Below are 20,991 nucleotides of genomic sequence, written 5' to 3' on the forward strand. Positions count from 1 at the left end.
CATGTATGCTCCAAATGTGAGAGCACCCAAATAGATAAATCAATTAGCCACAAACATAAAGAAACTCATTGATAACAATACCATAATAGTAGGGGACTTCAATACCCCACTGACAACAATGGACAGATCATCTAAACACAAACTCAACAAGGAAACAATGGCTTTGAATGACACCCTGGACCCGATGGACTTAACAGAGATAGTCAAAACATTGCATCCTAAAGCAGTGGAATATACATTCTTCTTCAGTGCACATGGAACGTTCTCCAGAATACATCACATACTGGGACACAAATCAGCCCTCAACAAGTACAAAAAAGTCGAGATCATACCATGCATATTTTCAGACCACAACACCATGAAACTCGTAATCAACAACAAGAAAAAACTTGGAAAGATAACAAATACTTGGAGACGAAAGAACATCCTACTGAAGAATGAGTGGGCTAAGCAAGAAGTTAAAGGGTAAATTAAAAAGTACATGGAAGCCAATGATAATGATAACACCACAGCCCACAACCTCCAGGACACAGCAAAGGGGGTCATAGGAGGGAAGTATATAGCAATCCAGGCCTTCCTAAAGAGGTAAGGAAGGTCTCTGATACACAGCCTAACCTTACACCTTAAGGAGCTGGAAAAAGAACAGCAAGATAAAACCCCAAACCAGCAGAAGACAGGAAATAGTAAAGATTAGGGCAGAAATCCATGCTATCGAACCCAAAAAAACCCAGTAGAACAGATCAATGAAACCAGAAGCTGGTTCTTTGACAGAATTAACAAAATTGATAAACCCCTGGCCGGTCTGATCAAACGGAAAAAGGAAAGGACCCAAACAAATAAAATCAAGAATGAAAGATGAGAGATCACCTCCAACACAGCAGAAATAAAAACAATAATAAGAGAATATTATGAGCAATTATATGCCAATAAAATGGGCAACCTGGAAGAAATGGACAAATTCCTAGAAACATATAAACTACCAAAACTGAAACAGGAAGAAGTAGAAAATTTTAACAGTCCCATAACCAGTAAAGAAACTGAATTAGTAATCAAAAATCTCCCAGAAACAAAAACAAACAAACAAAAAACAAACAAACAAAAAACCCAAGAGTCCAGGGCCAGATGGCTCTCCGGGGGAATTCTACCAAACATTTAAGCAAGAGTTAACACCTATTCTCTTGAAGCTGTTCCCAAAAATAGAAATGGAAGGAAAACTTCTAAACTCTTTCTATGAAGCCAGCATTACCTTGATTCCAAAACCAGACAAAGACCCCACTAAGAAGGAGAACTATAGACCAATTTCCCTAATGAACATGGAGGCAAAAAGTCCTCAACAAGGTATTAGCCAACTGGATCCAACAATACATTAAAAAAATTATGCACTATGACCAAGTGGGATTGATACCTGGGATGCAGGGCTGGTTCAATATCTGCAACACAATCAATGTGATTCTTCACATCAATAAAAGAAAGGACAAGAACCACACGATCCTCTCCATAGATGCAGAGAAAGCATTTGACAAAATACAGCATCCTTTCTTGATAAAAACCCTCAGGAAAGTAGGGATAGAAGGAGCATACCTCAAGATCAGAAAAGCCATATATGAATGACCTGCAGCTAATATCATCCTCAATGGGGAGAAACTGAGAGCTTTCCCCCTAAGGTCAGGAACAAGTTAGGGCTGTCCACTGTCGCCACTGTTATTCAACACAGTGTTGGAAGTCTTAGCCTCAGTAATCAGACAGCACAAAGCAATAAAAGGCATCCAAATTGGCCAGGAGGAGGTCAAACTTTCACTCTTTGCAGATGACATGACACTCTATGTGGAAAACCCAAAAGATTCCACCAAAACAAACAAACAAACACACAAACAAACAAACAAACAAACAAACTTCTAGAACTGATCCATGAATTCAGCAATGTTACAGGATATAAAATAGTGCACAGAAATCGGTCATATTCCTATACACCAATAATGAAGCAACAGAAAGAGAAATCAAGGAATCGATCCCATTTACAGTTGCACCAAAACCCATAAAATACCTAGGAATAAATCTAACCAAAGAGGTGAAATACCCATACACTGAAAACTGTAGAAAGCTTATGAAAGAAATAGAAGAAGACACACACAAAAAAGGAAAAATATTCCATGCTCCTGGATAGGAAGAACAAATATGGTTAAAATGTCAATACTACCCAAAGCAATCTACATATTCCATGCAACACCTATCAACATAACACCAGCACTCTTCACAGAGCTAGAACAAACAATCCTAAAATTTGTATGGAACCAAAAAAGACCCAAATAGCCAAAGCAATCTTGAAAAAGAAAACCAAAGCAGGAGGCATCAATAATCCTGGACTTCAAGGTGTATTATAAAGCTGTAATCATCCAGACAGTACTTACTGGCACAAAAACAGACACTCATATCAACGGAACAGAATAGAGAACCCAGAAATGGACCCCCAAGCGTATGGCCAACTAATCTTTGACAAAGCAGGAAAGAATATCCAATGGAATAAAGACAGTCTCTTCAGCAAGTGGTGCTGGGAAACCTGGACAGCGACATGCAGTTGATATTGAAGCCAAGTTTCATTACAGTGCAATATTAATATCTCTTTAAATTACCCAATTTAAATTGTGCCCAATTCTCTAGGATGCACCCTAGTGCATCTTTGGGATGTTCATAGCAGCCCCCATTTAGGACCTGCATGTGGGGATTCTTCCGTGACACTATGGTTTCCCTCAGTCACATAAGACCCAGATTCTGCACTTTGTTTTCCTGCCTTTATCTTTCCAGGCACAAGAGGAAAGCAACAGCAGTTCACTCTGCTAAGGTTTTAGATGGAGTCTGCTAGATAATTATCCTGAAATTAAGTGTATAATATAAACGGGGAGAGGAAGTTTGACTTGCTAGCCCAGAATAGGGAATCTGGCAAAACAGATGTTTTAAATGGCACTTGAGGCAGAAATAGACAAAGGACAGGTCTGGATGTTGTCCTTCTAGGCAAATACAACAAAAGGATCCAAATGCACAACAGAAGTCAAACAGTTGTGTTGCATTAAGCAAAAATCAAGTTGGGTACAGAGGGAGGATAAGATTCTAGGAAAGTATTGTCAGGAATGCCAGAGAGCTAAGGTAGAGTAAAGAGTTCCTGGCCTTGGTGGTCCCAGCTGAGTGAGGTGGATGAAAGTCACAGGGTTTCCTAGAAACTGAAGAGAGAGAGAGAGAGGTTCTGAGGGACGAGGAATTATGCCATTCATCAATGTGACGATAGTAATACAGACAAACCAAATCCTATAAATGGGATAGTTTCCAATGTGCTTGTAAACAATAGTGAAGCAAACAGCTCAAAGGTAAGTAGGAAGAAGAAGATGGAAGGGAGGAAGTAGACATCTCTGGACATGCCCAGCGATGCCACTGAGCCTGTGGCACAGCAGACACAGCAGCATGATAAGGTCTGGCACTGTGAGTAGGAGGGTGTGGTCTACAAAAGACAGAAAACCAGCCTGGGTGTAAATCCCACTCCTTCATACCTGCCACATTTCCAGCCCGCCGTGTGTCTCCTCTACCATCATCCAATAACCCAGCACAACTGGGGCGGCAGGACCATCCTTTGGTCCAACAACAGGATTGTCCAACAATCTTTAAGGCAGTTCTACTGTCCCGGAATTGCCTCAATTCAATCTTGATGTACCAGAACTGCAATGACACAGTCACCTGACAGTGGACAAAAAAGTAGAGAGACAGTTAGGAGTCTATTCTAGGGGAACAAAGTGGTGGGTGGAATGGGCTACTTACGGGGACAACTTCTCAGATAGTCACCAAGGAACTGATCTTCCTCTTTGATGTGTCTTGGTTTCTCCCAAGCAGCAGTCTAAAACTGCTGTAGGGGTTTGTCACAGCACTGGATGATCAATCCTTCCATGTGCATTCCTGGCCGAGCCAGAAATTAGTTGCCATGAGAGAGAGTTCCCTATAGGACTGTTCCCTTCGGGGAAAAGAAGAGTCCCATTTCTTCAGAGCTAGTGACTCAGTCTCTTATGCCAACCAACAACCTTGAAATTGTCCAGAAGCCAGAGTGGAGAGAGTTTGTGGTGAAAGTAAAACTTGGAGCCAGCAGAGCACACAGAGAGCAGGAGGAACCTCCTGTGGTCATCTGAGTTACTAGCCTGGGGAAATGCACCAGTGAGCCCTGGTGCACCACCATGAGATCCTGCTCTGTCTTGGGATCCCCGGAGGTGGTGTCAGAGCACCAGGAGAGGAGAGAGTGAGAACAGGTCCCCAGACATGTTTTTCCACATTTCCTTCTTCCCAGAGAACAGTCCAGTTCACAGAAAAAGTACAGAGATAGGAAGTAACCCTGTACTTTCCAACTCTGTTTCCCAGAGGAGGAACATACCAGTACCCCTGCATGGTGAAGAGGTCAAATTGTACTACACAGATGTAGTTTGGGGTACTGTTGTTCCTCTAAGGGTTCCTTCATGTCATCAAAATATGATGCGGGTAAGCCAGGTCCAAGGACCCAGAGGAGGGTCCTTGGCTTTGTGCAGGATAGAAATCAAACGTGAGCCAGAGAAAGTGAAAACAGAGTTTATTGAGTGGTGTGACAGGTAGAGAGTAGCAGATGGAGGTCTGGGAGACTCAGAAAGGAAAGAATGTCTGTCACTTGGGGTTAGGGGTTTGTATTGGAAGGGAGGAATCTAGGGTACATGTTCCCCCGGGGAATCCAGGGTAGGATCCGACCAAAGGTGTGTGCCAGGTGAACTATAGGTGTTATTCCATAAATTACCGAAGGTAAGGGGTTTTGATGCCAGTGTAACCTAAGATTTGTTTGAAGCTAATGTCCTAGAACATGTTTGGGATCTGGATCTTCTTAGATGTCATCAGGTGTTTGGGGGCATAGGACAAAACTCAGGAAAGTATTAACTTTCTTGCTTCCTCCTTGAAGTGAGAACATGGCTGCTTGGGCTTCTTCAGAGGCAAAATATGGAATACAAGTAAATGAGGCCTAGCAGAAAAACAGCAGGGATGGAGCCTTTATAAAATGGAACCCTTTAGGGGTCCCACCTGGGTAGCTCAGTTAAGCCTCTGACTTGATTTTGGCTCAGGTCATGATCTCATGGTCATGGGATAGAGCCCCGAGTAGGGCTCTGTGCTGAGTGTGGAGCCTGTTTGTTTCCGTTTTCCCCTCTCCTGCTCATGTGCGCACATGCTCTTTCTCTCCAATAAATAATAAACCAAAACTTTCTTTGAAAAAGTAATAAATAAAAATAAGTGGAGTCCTTTTAGCCCTCCTACCTCACTGAGATGGCTGAAATACCTTTGTGTAACATAAAGGAAGAAATTCAAAGACTGTGAGATAGACATGTTGAGTGAATGAACCATGTCTAACTCACCAACTTACCACTACCCAACCATGTCCCCCAAGATAGAGGGGGTGTCAGAAAATACTCCCTCAACAAGGCCTTAGAAATACCCTGGTGTATTTGTTAGGATTGATCTTGGTTGTAATAGGTACCCTACTCAGAGAAGTAATCAAGAGGTTTATCTGTCTCTGGCGTATAAAAAAATCTGGGCATAGGACATCTAGGACTAGTAGGTCACCTCAGTGGTGCTCTCAGGGAAACAGGCTCCTTGTGTTCTTGCACTGCCTCAGTCACCCACGGTTCTCATCTTCATGTTTGAAGATGGTTGCTGCATCTCTGAAGGTTGTGCCCTCATTTCAGGAAGAAAGCCTGTCCCAGGGATTTCTACTTCCTTGTGCTATCTAGAACTATGTCACATAGCCATGTGTGGCTGTAATGGAAATCACGTGACTCAGTAATTCACTTGCCAAGGAGCACAGGAAGGCAAGGGAGAGAGTGCTGGAAAGATTGTTGAGTGACTCTGTCCGTAGAAACTGTGACAACTGGTGGGAGATGCAATTGATAGGGAGACATTGCAGTACAAATGGGCTTTCTGGTTTCAGTGGGGATGAGTGGATCCTGGGATAGCAGAGACCAGGTAGCTGCAATGTGTGAAGCCAGGTGGATGTGGCTACCATAACCAGAAGACAGTGCATTTATTACAAGGGTCTGACCCGCAGGGTTCTTTGGTGCTGCCCAACTAATTGTGGGGTCCTGAAGACCAAAACAGATGGTCAAAGATCCTATTTGATTTTTAGAATTTAAAAATCTTCCACTTAATAAACAAAGGTCTGATTGGAGTCGTCACAACATAGTCATGGCACCTGACCCAGTCTCAGGTCTAGGTCAAAGAAAGAGGAAGCCAGGTGTCGAGGGAAAGGGCCCTGAAATAGCATCATAAGTACTTGCTATGGATCTTGCTTCCTCCAAGTTTTCCCCAAAGGACCCGAAGCCACTCACCAGACCATTGTCCAGGTATCCTGAGAAATAACCAGACATTCTGGGGATTATCAGAGACACTGGGCCTGTGCTAATGTTAATTCCTGGAGACCCAGAACTCCACTGTGACCTACCCGTCTAAGTGAAGGCACTGTTACTATACTAGCCCTGATGACCGGTGGACACAGAAAACCCTCCAAGGCAGCAGAATTTTGGAGCAACATGTCTCTTCCATTGTGGCAGGAGGTAGAGATGACTGATATAAAAATCCATGCTAATCCATAGTCTGTGGCTAATAACCTGGTGATCAGAGATTTGTGAGAGCAGGACTAGAGCACTGGCAGTGAGGAGGTCTGCGGGAAAAGTATGGTCAGATTTCTTAGAATGAGCAGAGGGGAAGAAGCAGCAATTTGTCCTCCCTGGAGGGGCACATTCTGGAATTGGGTTTGCTTTGTCCTCCAAACTTCTGCCAATACCATCTTTCAAGGACTCACTCACATGTTTTTATGTTGTTAAGTTATCCCATTGGACACTTGCTTTCTGATCACAAAATTTTCTTCACATTGAAGAGGAAGATGGTAGGCTATACCAGCAGAATTCACTACATTCAACATAAACACCCAGCACCCTGAATCAGCTGGCCTTCCAAGGATACCGCAATTTGTGAGGTTGGAATAAATATGGTACAGTTGTTATATGCTGTGAATCCATGACCATGGCCTCTATATAAGCAAGGGTCTGGGAACTAAAGAGGAAGGGGGATAGCACTCCTCTGTTAATACCTCAGTGACCCAAAATCTCTGCCTCCATTCCCTGTGATTCTGGGCTTTGCTGATTGAGAGGTGAGCAAAGGAGAAATACAAGAGGAACACAGTCATGATTCCAGTGGTTTGGAAGGTGTGGGAGGGTTAGAGTGTTGGCTGAGTGAACAGTCTTGCTGCTGCATGATAAAGGATGGGAGAAGTATGGATGGAACCCTGTGGTAATACTAAATATAGTAGGAGTTAATGGAAGATTTCTGTGATAATAAACAGACCACCAGTAGCTCAGATGGCAATGAAGGTTTAGACCATTCCACCTACTAAAAGACTAATCCACTGATGTTCTGGCTGAACTCAAAGAAACATGGAATAAGTAACCGAAGACAGAAATCAAAAATACCAGGGGCACCTGGGTGGCTCAGTCGGTTGAGCGTCCAACTTCAGCTTAGGTCATGATCTCGCAGTCCGTGAGTTCAAGCCCCGCATCGGGCTCTGTGCTGACAGCTCAGAGGCTAGAGGCTGCTTCGGACTCTGTGTCTCCCTCTCTGCCTCTCCCCAACTCATGCTCTGTCTCTCTCTCCCTGTCAAAAATAAATAAGCTTTAAAAAAAAAAAAAAAAAAAGAAATCAAAATTACCAACCATGACCTCATGATTAATTGTAGAAAGGGCAATAGTTGCTGCCTGTACATTTTTCTTTGCTGTTTCTCTCTTTCTTTTTTAAATGTTTACTTATTTATTGGGAGGGGAGAGGGTCAGAGAGGAGAGAGAGAATCCCAAGCAGGCCCTACACCACCAGTGCAGAGCCCGATATGGGGCTTGATCTCACAAACCGTGAGATCATGACCTGAGGTGAAGTCCAGAGTCAGATGCTCAATGGACAGAAACACACAGGCAACCCCTCTTTGCCATTTCATGTATTTATTTATATACTTCACCTAACTTTCTCCCTTTTCCTTTCTCCTACTGCATTACTATACACAGTTTGTGTTGATGGTGGCTCAGTTTACATCTAGTTCACACATCAGAGAACATCCAGACAAAGTCATGATGGATCAGAGTGGGAATGGACCTCATTTAAGATCTTGGCCTTGGAACTAGATGTAGTATATTAAGGGGATACAATCTCATTTCTGGTGGTGGGAATAACTGAATTTATTTGGAATTGTATGTAAAGTCTACATGTTCTGATAGAAGAACAGAGCATTGGATCAGTAAATAATAGGACATTTTCAAATGGTCAAAGGTGCTAAGTATAAGATTTGTCAAACGCAAGGAAGATGTTGAATATGTGAGTTCTAAGAAATGTATTTTCCTCAGATGAGAAAATAATTAGTTACACCATTAAGACAATATTTTTTCACTAAGGATTTAATTTAGATTTATAGGAAATAGGATAATCAGTTATAAATATCCCAATTTATTCTACAGAATTAATCTCAAGTAATCCTGATTATGACATAACCACAGGTTTGCCAATCTGTGATTTTATAGATTAACCTAATTTGTTAAAAAGAAATTTACAGACCCCATTTTTACTGTCACAACATAGGAACAAGCCAGCAAAAACAAAATCAAAAGTATGTTTTATGCTAGAGTTACTTTCTGTCCAGGTCGAAACATTGTTCCACTTTGATTCTTTCTTTTCTTTGGATTTTGGAAGCTTTCATACCTTAAAAAGAGATAATATTTAATACATGTAAATTCTAAATTACAAAAGACAAGGAATTGTTTGCAAACAGATTATATTTTAAGAAACAAAAGGGAAATAACTGGGGGAAGAAAACCTAACAAATTATAGTTCTTAAATTTTCTAAAGTTAAACATTCCGATCAAAAAAGTAGCAAAAGGGATAAAGAGACAAGTTAGAAAAGATAAAATGCACATGGCAGTGACATGAAAAAAACCCTACTGTTTTAATCAAAGGCATGTAAATTGTTAGATTTTTTTCCAGTCACACTGGCCAAGTTTAGAAAGACATTATGCCCAATGTTAGTGAGGGTTGTGGTGAAACTGGCCCTTTCCATGTATTGGGCTGTACAGTGTTTCTAGAAGGCAACTGATCTCAAAAGCCATAAAAACAAAATGTATCCTATGCTCCAACAATTCCACCTCAAACTCAGATAATGGAGGATATATGCAAACATTTGGCTCTAAGGAAGTTCTTTATCATATTAGTGTAATAGGGAAAATCTGGAAGCAACTTAAATATCCAAATATTGGAAATTGTGGCCTAGCCATACTATAAAATGACATTAAAAACCAAGCAGTAACATTTAAAATGTGAAAGAATGTTCAAGACGGATGAAAGCGGGCCTGCTATATGGCAATACGTGCAGAGTGTTTCAGTGAAGAAAAAAAAAACACAAATGTATACTTTGGGAGGGGTGGGATTAAGGGAAATTTGTTTTCTTATTCTTTATTTTCTGATTTTTCTACAGTAAGCACATATTACTTATACATGTTGAGGCGGAGCAGAAGCGCCACTCTGGCATGTAGACTATTTTCAGCTGAAGGAGATCAAGACCCAGCAGATTCAGGAGAAGCTTTTTCCCTCCCTTACCTGCCTGATGAGTTTAGTTTCCTATTACCAGAGAAGACTTTTTAATCTGCAAGACTGACAGCAGGGCAAACATCTGCTCTTTTCACCTTCTGTGAATTCCTGCCTCCCCTTTGAAGCCCCAGGCCCCTAACCTCTTTCTTTAGTTCAGGATGGCATATCTATTTTAATGGAGCTCCTGTATGTATGAAGTTATTTTTCTCCTGTTACTGTCTTAGGTCAGTTAATTAATAGACCAGCCAAAGAACAAGAAGGGAAGAAGGGAAAATCTTTCTGCCTTTACAGTGTACCCACACATGCCCACCCCAACTACTACAAAATTAAAGAGTTGTAACGTCTAGAACCAGGAATAAACCTTTCTTGCACTGAATTAAGTGAAATCCTTAATGTGAATGGTCCCCAATCTATGGGTCTCCAACTTCTAAGGTGCCCACAGACAACTGCAAGAAGCCTGTAAATCTAAATGTGTGCTGGCCACAGTCCACAAGGGAATAAATTCGAATGCATTTAAAGAAAGTAAAACAGGTATATTTTTCAGAACAATTTTTACAAACTATATTGGAATCATTTTGAGATTTTAATTTTCCTTTTATTCAAAGCTTTAAAAATGAAATCAGTTCATTATAAATAATTCAAATATAATCAAGTGAACCAGTTAATGCAAATTCATTTTTTACTTCAGTACTCTTTAAGTTTTGGGGTATTTAAATGCATAGCTATTGGCTCGAAGTGGCCTTTTATATATTCACTATAAGTAACTTCAAAAGTTTAAGTGAAGAACTGTCACCCTGTAATATCTGTACTTCTGAAGGAGAATCGGTTACTTACAGTTCAGCAAAATTCTTCCAGTCGTCTTCGCTAATGGATGGCCTTGTGTGACTGAGGGCGGCCATTAAATGCGACTGGCTAATAGCCAAACTGGTTTTGACTGGTCCTGGTTGGTTAAGGGAGTCATCCTCCTTAAACAGAAAAGGACACAAAGTTAACCTAGGGCTGTGATGGAAAAAGTAGCAGCCCACGTGTTGTTTCTTTCCATCAGGTTTTTTTTAGGAGACCAAACATTCTCTTTCTCATAAGATTAAAAATTGTTTGAAAGCAGAATGCATATAATCAAATGGTCAATGTGTTTCAGTCCCTTCTTTATAAATAGAGCTCATTTACTAACCAAAACACACATCAAAAAAGGAAAAACAGTTTTTACAATTTTCATGGGGATGGGGGGAGAAAAGCCATACTCCACTTTGGCTCCGGTATCTGCCTTTGATGACACTGATATCTGCCCGTAGCTGATCTCTTTGTTCCTGTGTAAGTTCTTGGGAACCCTCTTGTGAGGATGTTCTGAACACTGGAGGTCGTGAAAATGACTGATCTTTCCCAGGGACTCCAGAAAAGTCCTGTGTCATGGAGCTTGGTGCAGACAGGCACTGTGAGCTCTGCAAGGTTAAGTGTAGGAAGGAGAGAAGGGGAAGGAGAAAGGAGGAAAAGAGAGGGAGAAAAGAAGTATATATTTACCAAGGCTAAATTTAAACATTTTAAGCAGTAAAACCTTAACATGGACAAGCTTACATTTGAATTAACTGGAATTAATAAGCAAGTTCAAAATATGTTTATCTTCTACATGTCGTTCAACCATCATAAAGTGAAAACAGCCATAACACAAAAAATTGTTTTAATGCTTTTTTATTAAATTCACCACACTAATGTCCTAGCGACAGGTTCCAAATGTGCCTTATTCTCAGTTTCAGCAAATAGAGTTAATTCTAGTATAAGGTTGGAGAACATAGTACAGAAGTTAAGAAACAGAAAACAGAATTAAAGACTAGAAATAAAACAACAAAAACAACAGCTTACTATTCTTTGAAATAAAAATGGTTTACTTTTACTTTTTTTTAGAGCACAAGCTAGAGAGATGGGCAGAAAGAGAGACAAAATCCCAAGCAGGCCCCACACTCAGTGCAGAGCTTGACCCTGGGCTTGAACTCATGAAACCATGAGATCATGACCTGAGCTGAAATCATGGATGCTTAACCGACTGGGCCACCCAGGTGCCCCAAAATAGTTCATTTTTAGATTAAAGCAGATGTACAAAAACCAAAAATATAACTGTTACTTGTATCAATAAAGTAATCGTGAACCACAGTAAATAATTTGCGGACATGTGTGAAATGCTATTTTAATTTAGAAAAGCAAGGATATCACCCACAACATTTTCATTGTTGCAATGTTACATCAAATTTCTCATCTTCAATTATCTTAATGATAATAGAGTTTAATATAAATAGAATTTAATATAAAATGGATCTGCGACCAAAGATGTTTTAAAACAACTAATGAAGGAGATAATAAACCTGCGAGGAACCAAAGGGTCCTCACCACCAGTGGCTACTTTGGCTCCCTCTTTGTTGCCAGCTACATTTCACAGCTCTTAACAAGGAATGAGATGATTCATCAGTGTGAGTAAGGGAAAACAAGACTACTTCACTGAAGAACTAACCAACCAGAAAGTACATGTGGGGCAGGTTAGGGGGTAAGTCACTGTCCAACTGGACACACTATGGCTTTACGCATCAGAACCATACAATGGTGACTGAACATGATACCAGATCAGAAGATGTTCCGTTCCCGAGTTCTGATTCGTAGGAGCTTCCAAAGTAGAGCCGGTACATATTGAATTTTGATTCATCTGGAAGCATCTCAGACAACTCTAGAGAAACCAGGGACTGCTCCAAGCCACACTCCCCATCTCCAGCTGAATCATCGGAGCCGCTGCTGTGGTTGAGAAAAACCATTGAAGACAGACTTAGGTCACTATCAGAGCTGGAACTTCCATCCTAAAACACACAAAAGGACAACAGTTGTAAAAATCTAAATAATCTATGACTCTGAAATTAGCAACACAGATAGCATTTTAACAGACCAGTACGAGGAAAACCAGAGGCATTTTCCAAAAATGCTCTTATTTTTTTGGTGAGGTTCTTGTCCTCTATGATCCCCACAGACCAGTACGTATGGCACGAATGGCAAAGGTGTTACAGCTCTCCCACACCCAGAATACAACAGTTCTGAGAGCCAGGCACCAACTATGTTTCTTTTGTGCAAATGCTGTTTGAGCCATTATTAATATGACTCAGTGGCAGATTAAGTAGGCTGCCTGATTATGTAACGAATCCTTACCAGCAGACAGCACATGATCAGGGTGTCTGATGCTTACAGAAAGAAAACAACCAGCATTCAGTAAACATGCATTGAGCCAAACTTTGGCTCTTACTACTTTTCTAACGGTTGAGGCACATAATAAAATTTAATTATTAAAATAAGATGGAATGTGTACATAATTTACCAACCATCTCCCCAGGAACTCTAACAAAGCTAGGATTCATACCTCTGAATTTTATTTGTATGAATCTTTCAACTGTGAAATGATGAGTCAACCACATCATGCAGTGCTTTGTCATTACAGAGTGCTTTATACATGAACATGTTTTCTGTTAGTGAAGAGGGTGGAGAAGTTCAGTGACTTGCCAAAATAAATAGCAAAAACTTGGTAATATCTGATTTAGGAACTTTAGGCCCTGAAAGAATCTCAACAAAACACAGGGGAGAGAGGAGTACACAGGAAAACCCTTCCTAGAAACTATGCAGTAAAGTCCATAATGTAGCAGAGGTCAAATTATCTGCTGTAAAAATACTATCCTTAGAGGAAAAGACTGATGTTAGGTCTGGGGTACAGAAAGTACAAAATACAGCTAGAATACCTTGTTGTATCAGGAAGAAAGTACATGATCAAAGAATGAAGAGGACAAATCAAAAGGACACAGAGGCCATCTAAAAGCAGCTCCTATGGGCCAGATCTGGGACTATTTGAGCTTCAAAATAAATACTCTGATTTTTTTTTTCTTAAGTGTAAAACTAACTAAAAATCTCAATATATTTCTGTTCCTATTCTCTCATTCATGATGTCCCAATTTAAATAATATCCTTCCATTCCCCAACATATTTTGTCAGTAGTAAGGTAACATTAAAGAAACAGACACTTAAATACTTCATAATTACAAGTTCTCTGCAGAGCCAATATTCCAACTATGGAACATTTGACTACAGGTAAATTTCTATACAGTTTTACTAAAGTTGTTAAAAAATAGGATTTTTTTAAGGTTGGAATTTTAACCGTGAACTGCTCTTCTTCCTCTTAAAACACCACAGCAGTGATCTCCTATAACTTACTTGGAGCCCACAGAACAGCAGCCTTCCCTGTAAGGCCTCTAACTGGGCATTGTACAGTAAAGCTTTCAGGTCAGCTCCCGTGAAGGAGTCGGTTACTGATGCCACGTGCTGAAGGTCCACATCATCTGCCAGAGGTAGAGAGTCACTGAGAACATTTAAAATTTCAAGACGTGACACCTGAAGGGAGAAAAACTAATTGACTTAACAAATAAAACAAAATTAAATATTAAACTGTGTATTTTATGTTTTTGTTTTTACAAATTAACTGTATCTCTAATGAGCTTTTACAAGTTGAAAAATGTACCACCTATCTACTATGTATCTTCTGTGGAGGATAGATGAACTTTCTCCCTAACAGAAGAGACATAGGAAAGTGAATGAAAATCGACATTCTTAACCATTCAGTGTAAATCATTTCTTAGTGCTTATTTTCTAGATTTCAACAAATGTGCCCAGAAAGTGTTTCAAAAGAAAACATCCAAGTAATAGCTACAAATGACATATTTAGATATTTTATACCTTCGACAATTCATTTGTCTATTTGCTCTTTCCCTCATTTATTCATCAGTTTCTAAATCTGAGGACAAGAGCTGGAACAACACAGGCCAGAAACAGTTAAAACCTCATCTCTGTGTAACCTGCTTAATGCACACTAGTCATACGCTTGATTCTCAGAGTCTTGCCAGGATAATGAGGCCTGTGATCTTTGAGCACAGGGCATGTGGACATACATACTTTAGGTTTCTCTCCTTTTTCCCCAACCTGCTAACACTGAAAGACTACAAAGTTTTCAGATTTGCATGGAAATGGCTGGGCTTTCCATCTAATTCAGAATCCTTCCATGCCATGAAACAAATCATGGCAAAGGCCTTGCCTAAAGCTGGTCTTCTAAGGACAACTGCTGTTACCAGGAAGAAGTTCATAAGGAAAGAGTGTGGCATTTGTTGGTTTTGGACTCAAAGTATGAAACTGTCACCTGATCAGGAGGAGGACAGTATACACATTTATCGAGTCGGCCAGGCCTAAGCAGGGCAGGGTCAATCAAGTCAGGGCGACTAGTAGCAGCCAATACATAAACACCTGGGGAAAAAAAAAATTCTTTACTAAGTCCTGGTGAAATCTGTTACAATAAGATATTTCTGTATTTGCAGTTCTTACCCTGTAAGCCTTCCACCCCATCCAACTGAGTCAGCAGCTGGTTAACCACACGATCTGTAACTCCTGTATTATCATGGCCTCGTCGAGGGGCAATGGATTCAAATTCATCAAAGAAAAGAATGCAGGGCTTGGCTGCCTGTGCTCTGCGAAAAACAGTATTTCATATTTGAATAGGGCTTCGGTGTTTGTAAAGTAATTGTGTGTGTGTGTGTGTGTATATATATATATATGTAGGTACATATATGTATCTGTATACAGATAAACATACGTATCTGTGTATTTATTTAAATCTTCATAACAAATCCTTAAAGAATAAAAAGTATATGTAAACTTGTTTTCAATAAATAAGTCAAGATGTATGCCTAAGACTCATACCTTCTAGACAGGGACTAAACCAAAAACTAGAGTCTTATTCAATAAGTGAAATGTTTCTTTGATTCTTATTGTAAGTAAGCATTTCTTATATGCTTATTGGCCACCTTTACTTCTTTTGTGAAATACTGATTCACGTCTTTTGTCAAGCTCATTATTTTAAAATTTGACAAGCTTATTATTTTCACATATTTTTATAGGGGATCTCTATAAAATATATTTTAGTTACATATATTATATCTTTTCCTAATTTGAACTTTGCTTTTAATTTATTAACTAAATTTTGTTTTAATGAAAAACAAATTCCATACCTGGTAACAGGGTGAACTAGATGTCTGAAGAATCACCCATACAGAATACCCATACAGAATACTTGTTGTGCTGATTTTTAAATTTCAAGTTTTTAAATTCTAGTTAACCTATATGGTAAAATTGATTTCAGTAGAACTTAGTGATTCACCATTTATGTATAACACCCAGTGCTCATCCCATGTGCCTTCCTTAATACCTATCACCCATTTAGCCAATCCCCACCCCTCCTCCCTCCACCAACCCTCAGTTTACTCTCTATAGAGCCTGTCAGGCTGAATGAAAAAAACCCAAAACATAGCTCATGAAATACTGGCACATAAGATAAATCTCCCAGGGCCAATAAGTAGATTGGAATTACCTGTTCCTTGAAAGTTTACTCTCAGAAAACCATGTTTGATTTGGGTAAAGATTTTTAACTAGTGACTCAATTGTTTTCTATAGTTACAGGATTTTTCAGATTTTGTTTCTTCTTTGCTTGATTTTGGTCAATTATATTTTTGTCTATGTCACCCAAGTCTTAAATGTATTAACAGCATAAAGTTTGTAATATTATTCCATAATATTCCCTTACTATCTTTTACATTTCTGGTATAACTTTAGTCATGTCCCCTTTTTTATCACTAATACTATTAATTCATGCTTGCTTATCAGTCCTGCTGGAGATCTATCAATTGTACTAGGCTGTCAAAAATATCTGGGCTTATGAACTTCTCCACTGAAATGTTTTCTATTTCATTAATTTTTGCTCTTATTATTTCCTTTTTACTTATTTTTTTTAGCTTATATTTTCCTAATTTCATGAGATAGATACATAGTGATTTTTAACTTTTTTCCCCTAAAAATTTAAGGCTATAAATTTTCCTTGAAATAAATTTTGCAGCTTCTCACAATTTTAATAGCATTTTCATTATTATTTAGTGCCCAGGATTTTCCATTATGATCTCTTCTTTAACCCATGAATTATTTAGAAGAGTTTTATTTTTAAGAATCTAAAAGTACATGAGGGGATTACCTTTTTGTTATTTATTTTAACTTGTGTTTTCAAAAAATAGACTGTATGATACTGTTTCTTTGAAACTTACTACAGTTGGCCACCCATGTGGCCAATTTTCAAAAATATCCGAGTGTGCTTAAAAAGAATGTATTCTCCAGTTGTTGGGTATGTGTTCTAAATATGCTTAGATCTTGAATATGATGTTTAAATCTTCTGAAGTTTTACTGTTCTGTTGGTTTTTCTTAAACCTCAATCTACTTACTAAGAACTATGTGAAAGTCTTCTATGAAGGTGGATTTGTCAATTTCTCCTTGCAATTCTATCAATTTTTGCCTTTATTAAATAGTTTGAAGCTAGGGTATTAGATACAATTTTAGAACTGTAATATCCTCCTGGTAAACTGAATCTTTTGTCACCATATGGTGACGACTGCCTTTATCTCTAATAATGCTTTCCTGTTAATGTTCTTAAATTGGGTGGTGGATGTATAAGAGTTCATTTTATTTATTTTATTACTATTTATTTATTTATTTATTTTAGAGACAGAGAGACACAGAGTGAGTGGGGAAGGGGCAGAGAGAGAGAGAATGAGAGATAATTTTAAACAGGCTCCACACTCAAAGCAAAGCCTGACACAGGGCTCAATCTCATGACTCATGACCTGAGCTGAAATCAAGAGGCAGACATTTAACCGACTGAGCCACCCAGGTGCCGCCAAAGAGTTCATTTTACTTAAAATGTATATGAGGCGGCACCTGGGTGGTTCAGTGGGTTAAATGTCCAACTCTCAATTTCAGCTCAGGTCATGATCTCATGGTTCATGAGACTGAGCCCCACATCAGGCCCTACTGACAGCATGGAGCCTGCCTGAGATTCATTCATATTCTCTCTCTCTCAAAATAAGTAAACTTGGGGCACCTGGGTGGCTCAGTTGGTTAAGTGTCTGACTTTGGCTCAGGTCATGATCTCATGGTTCGAGACTTATTTTAAAATAAATATTTTAGGGGCGCCTGGGTGGCGCAGTCGGTTAAGCGTCCGACTTCGGCCAGGTCACGATCTCGCGGTCCGTGAGTTCGAGCCCCGCGTCAGGCTCTGGGCTGATGGCTCGGAGCCTGGAGCCTGTTTCCGATTCTGTGTCTCCCTCTCTCTCTGCCCCTCCCCGGTTCATGCTCTGTCTCTCTCTGTCCCAAAAATAAATAAATGTTGAAAAAAAAAAAAAAAAAAATTTAAAAAAAAAAAAAAAATAAATAAATATTTTAGAAAATTATGAACTTGAAGCACCTGGGTGGCTCAGTAGGTTAAGTGTCTGACTTTTTGGCTCAGGTCATCATCTCATGGTTTGAGACTTATCTTAAAATAAATATTTTAAAAAGTTATAAAATATAAGGACATTATATTCTCCTAACTACAGATCATATTTTATAATGAAATTTTGGGATAAAACAGTAGTTTTTGCATTTAAAAATCTTACTTTAATCCTTAAATATTAGCTTCTGTACTTTTATATAAATGCCATAATAATTTTATTTTATCTCTTTTACAAATTAACATTGCATTTGGCCAACTTAATTAAATTGGAATAATTATGTGTTTCCTATAAAAATCTACTCTGAGATTCCTTTGAGATAGCATTTTAGGAATATTTCTATTGTAAATATAATACTAACTTCCAGAATTTAATATCAAAGATGTTATATTTTAAGTGATATTTGGAGAATTCTCTAGCTTATTAATCCACATAAATTAAAGTTTTAAACATCAGTTCTCTAAAATAAACAAGTGAATACCAAAAAGCACTGAAAAATGATAGTGTCCATTACTTAAAAAATATTCAGAGGGAACCAACCTAATAAAAATATCCCGAACAGCTTGTTCACTTGCTCCAATGTATTTGCTCAGTAACTCTGGCCCCTAGGAGATAAAATTAAATTAGACCTGAGATAAAGTTATTTGAAAACAAAATATAATTTTTGTTTAGGACTTAGTCCAAATGCAATAATGGGAAAATTTATTTTTATTTTTTTAAATGTTTATTTTTGAGAGAGAGAGAGTGTGAACGGGCAAGGGGCAGAGAGAGAGGGAGACAGAATCTGAAGCAGGCTCTAGGCTCTGAGCTGTCAGCACAGAGCCTGACACAGGGCTTGAACCCACGAATGCGAGATCATGACCTCAGCTGAAGTCGGATGCTTAACCGACTGAGCCACCTAGGGGACCCTCATGGGAAATTATTTTAATATGATTAAACAGATGTCTCTTAAATACATTTCAAAAATTGTGTGGCTAGAATAAATATCCCATCACAAGTTCCACACTTTGTGTCTCCTCTGTGTAGCCATCTCATGGTGTTGCTCTCTACAGAAGGCCACAGTCCCAGAAAGGCCCTGTGTGATGACCCCATCTTATCCTGCTTGTCTTCCTGCATAGAACCTTCTCCCATCTGATAATACATTATATAGTGAATGTGTCTGTTTCTTGTTTCTCTCTGCCAGTAAAATGTATGTTCCAAAAAGATGGGTTTGTTCACTACTGAATCCCCAGTGCCAAAAACAGTGTTGCATAAATACTGAATAATTATTTGTTTAGTAACAAATGGTTTAAAAAGGGAAAATGTTCCATCTATCTCAAATTTTTGGAGACTACAAACAATATGTAATGAGACATGAATTATTTTAATCATCTTCAATTACTGAAACCAGTTTATTTGTACAGAGGTGCAGAAGAGATCATTTTTTCTAAGTCAACTGAAAAACTTTCAAAACTACTCCATTTAACAAAATTAATAATGAGGATAAACTTTGCTTAAATTGGGATCTTTTAAAAAACTAAATAGGCTCTAACGTGATCTCCAGTGAAAAATCATTACCTCAAAAGACCAAATACTGATCAGGATATGTGACCACAATAAGGACTTTCTAATATTAAGCCAGCTAGATATCTATTAATATACTAGCATTTAATTAGATTTCCTAGTCAATCAAGAGTCAAAGAGGATGGAACAAGAAGCCAGGCAAAATATTAGTAACAAGGCAACATACTGGTGTCAGGGATGGCCCCGGTCTTTGATGCATGTCTCCTAGGATCTACTCCTACCCACCCAGAGAGAATTCTCTTCACTGAAAACTTTCCATTGAGAATTCATCCCGAACTGTGATTTGAAGGTTTACTAAAAGGGATAAAATGTCCTCCCTAATGGAACAATCTGAAATACAACAATATCTTTCATCTTGAGTATTATTTTTTTAACAGTGAAACTACAGTTTAGTCATAAGCAGAAAAGAGGAGTATGTATAATCACAGTTATTCCAGAATCCAGAAAAAGAAGGTAGGGAAATTTTAGTTACAGTGTTTCTCCATTATTGCCAGGGTAGCCAGTAGCCATGTAATCCTATCACAAAAAAAAAAAAAAAAAAAAAAAAAAAAAAAAAAATCATGTGATTAAAAAGAGGGTCAGCCTGGGGCGCCTGGGTGGCTCAGTTAAGCATCCGACTCCAACTCAGGTCGTGGTCTCATGGTTCGTGGGTTCTAGCCCAGCATCGGGCTTTGTGCTGACAGGTAGGAGCCTGGAGCCTGCTTCGAATTCTGTGTCTCCTTCTCTCTCTGCCTCGCCCCCTCCTCCTGCTGTCTCTCTCTCTCTCTCAAAAATAAACATTAAAAAAAAAAGAGGGTAGGCACAACCCAACTGCAGATTTCTCAATCAGTTATGAATAAAGCTACAATATAATATGATTCCTTTCCTTTGAAATCTAATCACTCTTTGGTAAACTAATATTGTGGGGTTGCTGAAACAGTACAAATAATATATTGGACCTCAGACCATAATGACACATCTGTGGCAGCCTGAGGCACTACCCAAAGCTGTATGCTACTGTGTCCCTTAATTACTACATGCACCTTTGGAGAAAACTCAGGCACAGTGTGGCCCACGTGAGGATGAAATACAGCCAACAAGGAACAGAGCTATAAAAACCCAGCTTCCTGTCTCAATGTGGTCTCCAGCCCCTAGTCTTCTAGGTTTTCTCCTCCCTTCAGGTACAGTTTGATTTTTTTATCTGAGTATTTATACATAATTCTATTTTATAATGTCTTATATTTATATATATTAATATAATTTATAATTCTAGTTTATTATATTTATAAAATTTTATATATTTATATATTAAAGAACTTATAATTCTATTTTATAATTGTTTACCTTAAGACTATCATAAGCTCTACAAAAAAGAAGTGGCTCATTATCCAATTTCCCACACAGCTTTCACTAA

At 38.8% G+C, this 20,991-nt stretch overlaps 1 protein-coding gene across 7 annotated transcripts in view; it reads right to left on the bottom strand.

Annotated features, from left to right (window-relative positions):
• The window catches only part of PEX1 (peroxisomal biogenesis factor 1), a 66,232-nt gene that overhangs the window by 10,914 nt on the left and 34,327 nt on the right, over positions 1 to 20,991 (bottom strand). Inside the window, exons 17-25 of one of the 7 annotated variants that reach the window (XM_047850927.1) lie at positions 18,576 to 18,640; positions 15,052 to 15,194; positions 14,870 to 14,973; positions 13,894 to 14,070; positions 12,270 to 12,500; positions 10,905 to 11,102; positions 10,498 to 10,628; positions 8,712 to 8,781; positions 3,540 to 3,723 (exon numbers count right to left, since the gene is read on the bottom strand). In XM_047850927.1, the coding sequence (XP_047706883.1) occupies positions 3,540 to 3,723; positions 8,712 to 8,781; positions 10,498 to 10,628; positions 10,905 to 11,102; positions 12,270 to 12,500; positions 13,894 to 14,070; positions 14,870 to 14,973; positions 15,052 to 15,194; positions 18,576 to 18,640 (1,303 nt within the window). Of the gene's footprint in view, positions 1 to 2,476; positions 3,724 to 7,634; positions 7,711 to 8,076; positions 8,782 to 10,497; positions 10,629 to 10,904; positions 11,103 to 12,269; positions 12,501 to 13,893; positions 14,071 to 14,869; positions 14,974 to 15,051; positions 15,195 to 18,575; positions 18,641 to 20,991 lie in introns of those variants that run through there. The other 6 variants (XM_047850925.1, XM_047850928.1, XM_047850930.1 and 3 more) reach the window with 6 other exon arrangements.

This window comes from Prionailurus viverrinus, chromosome A2, assembly GCF_022837055.1.
Source record: "Prionailurus viverrinus isolate Anna chromosome A2, UM_Priviv_1.0, whole genome shotgun sequence".
Lineage (NCBI taxonomy): Eukaryota > Metazoa > Chordata > Mammalia > Carnivora > Felidae > Prionailurus > Prionailurus viverrinus.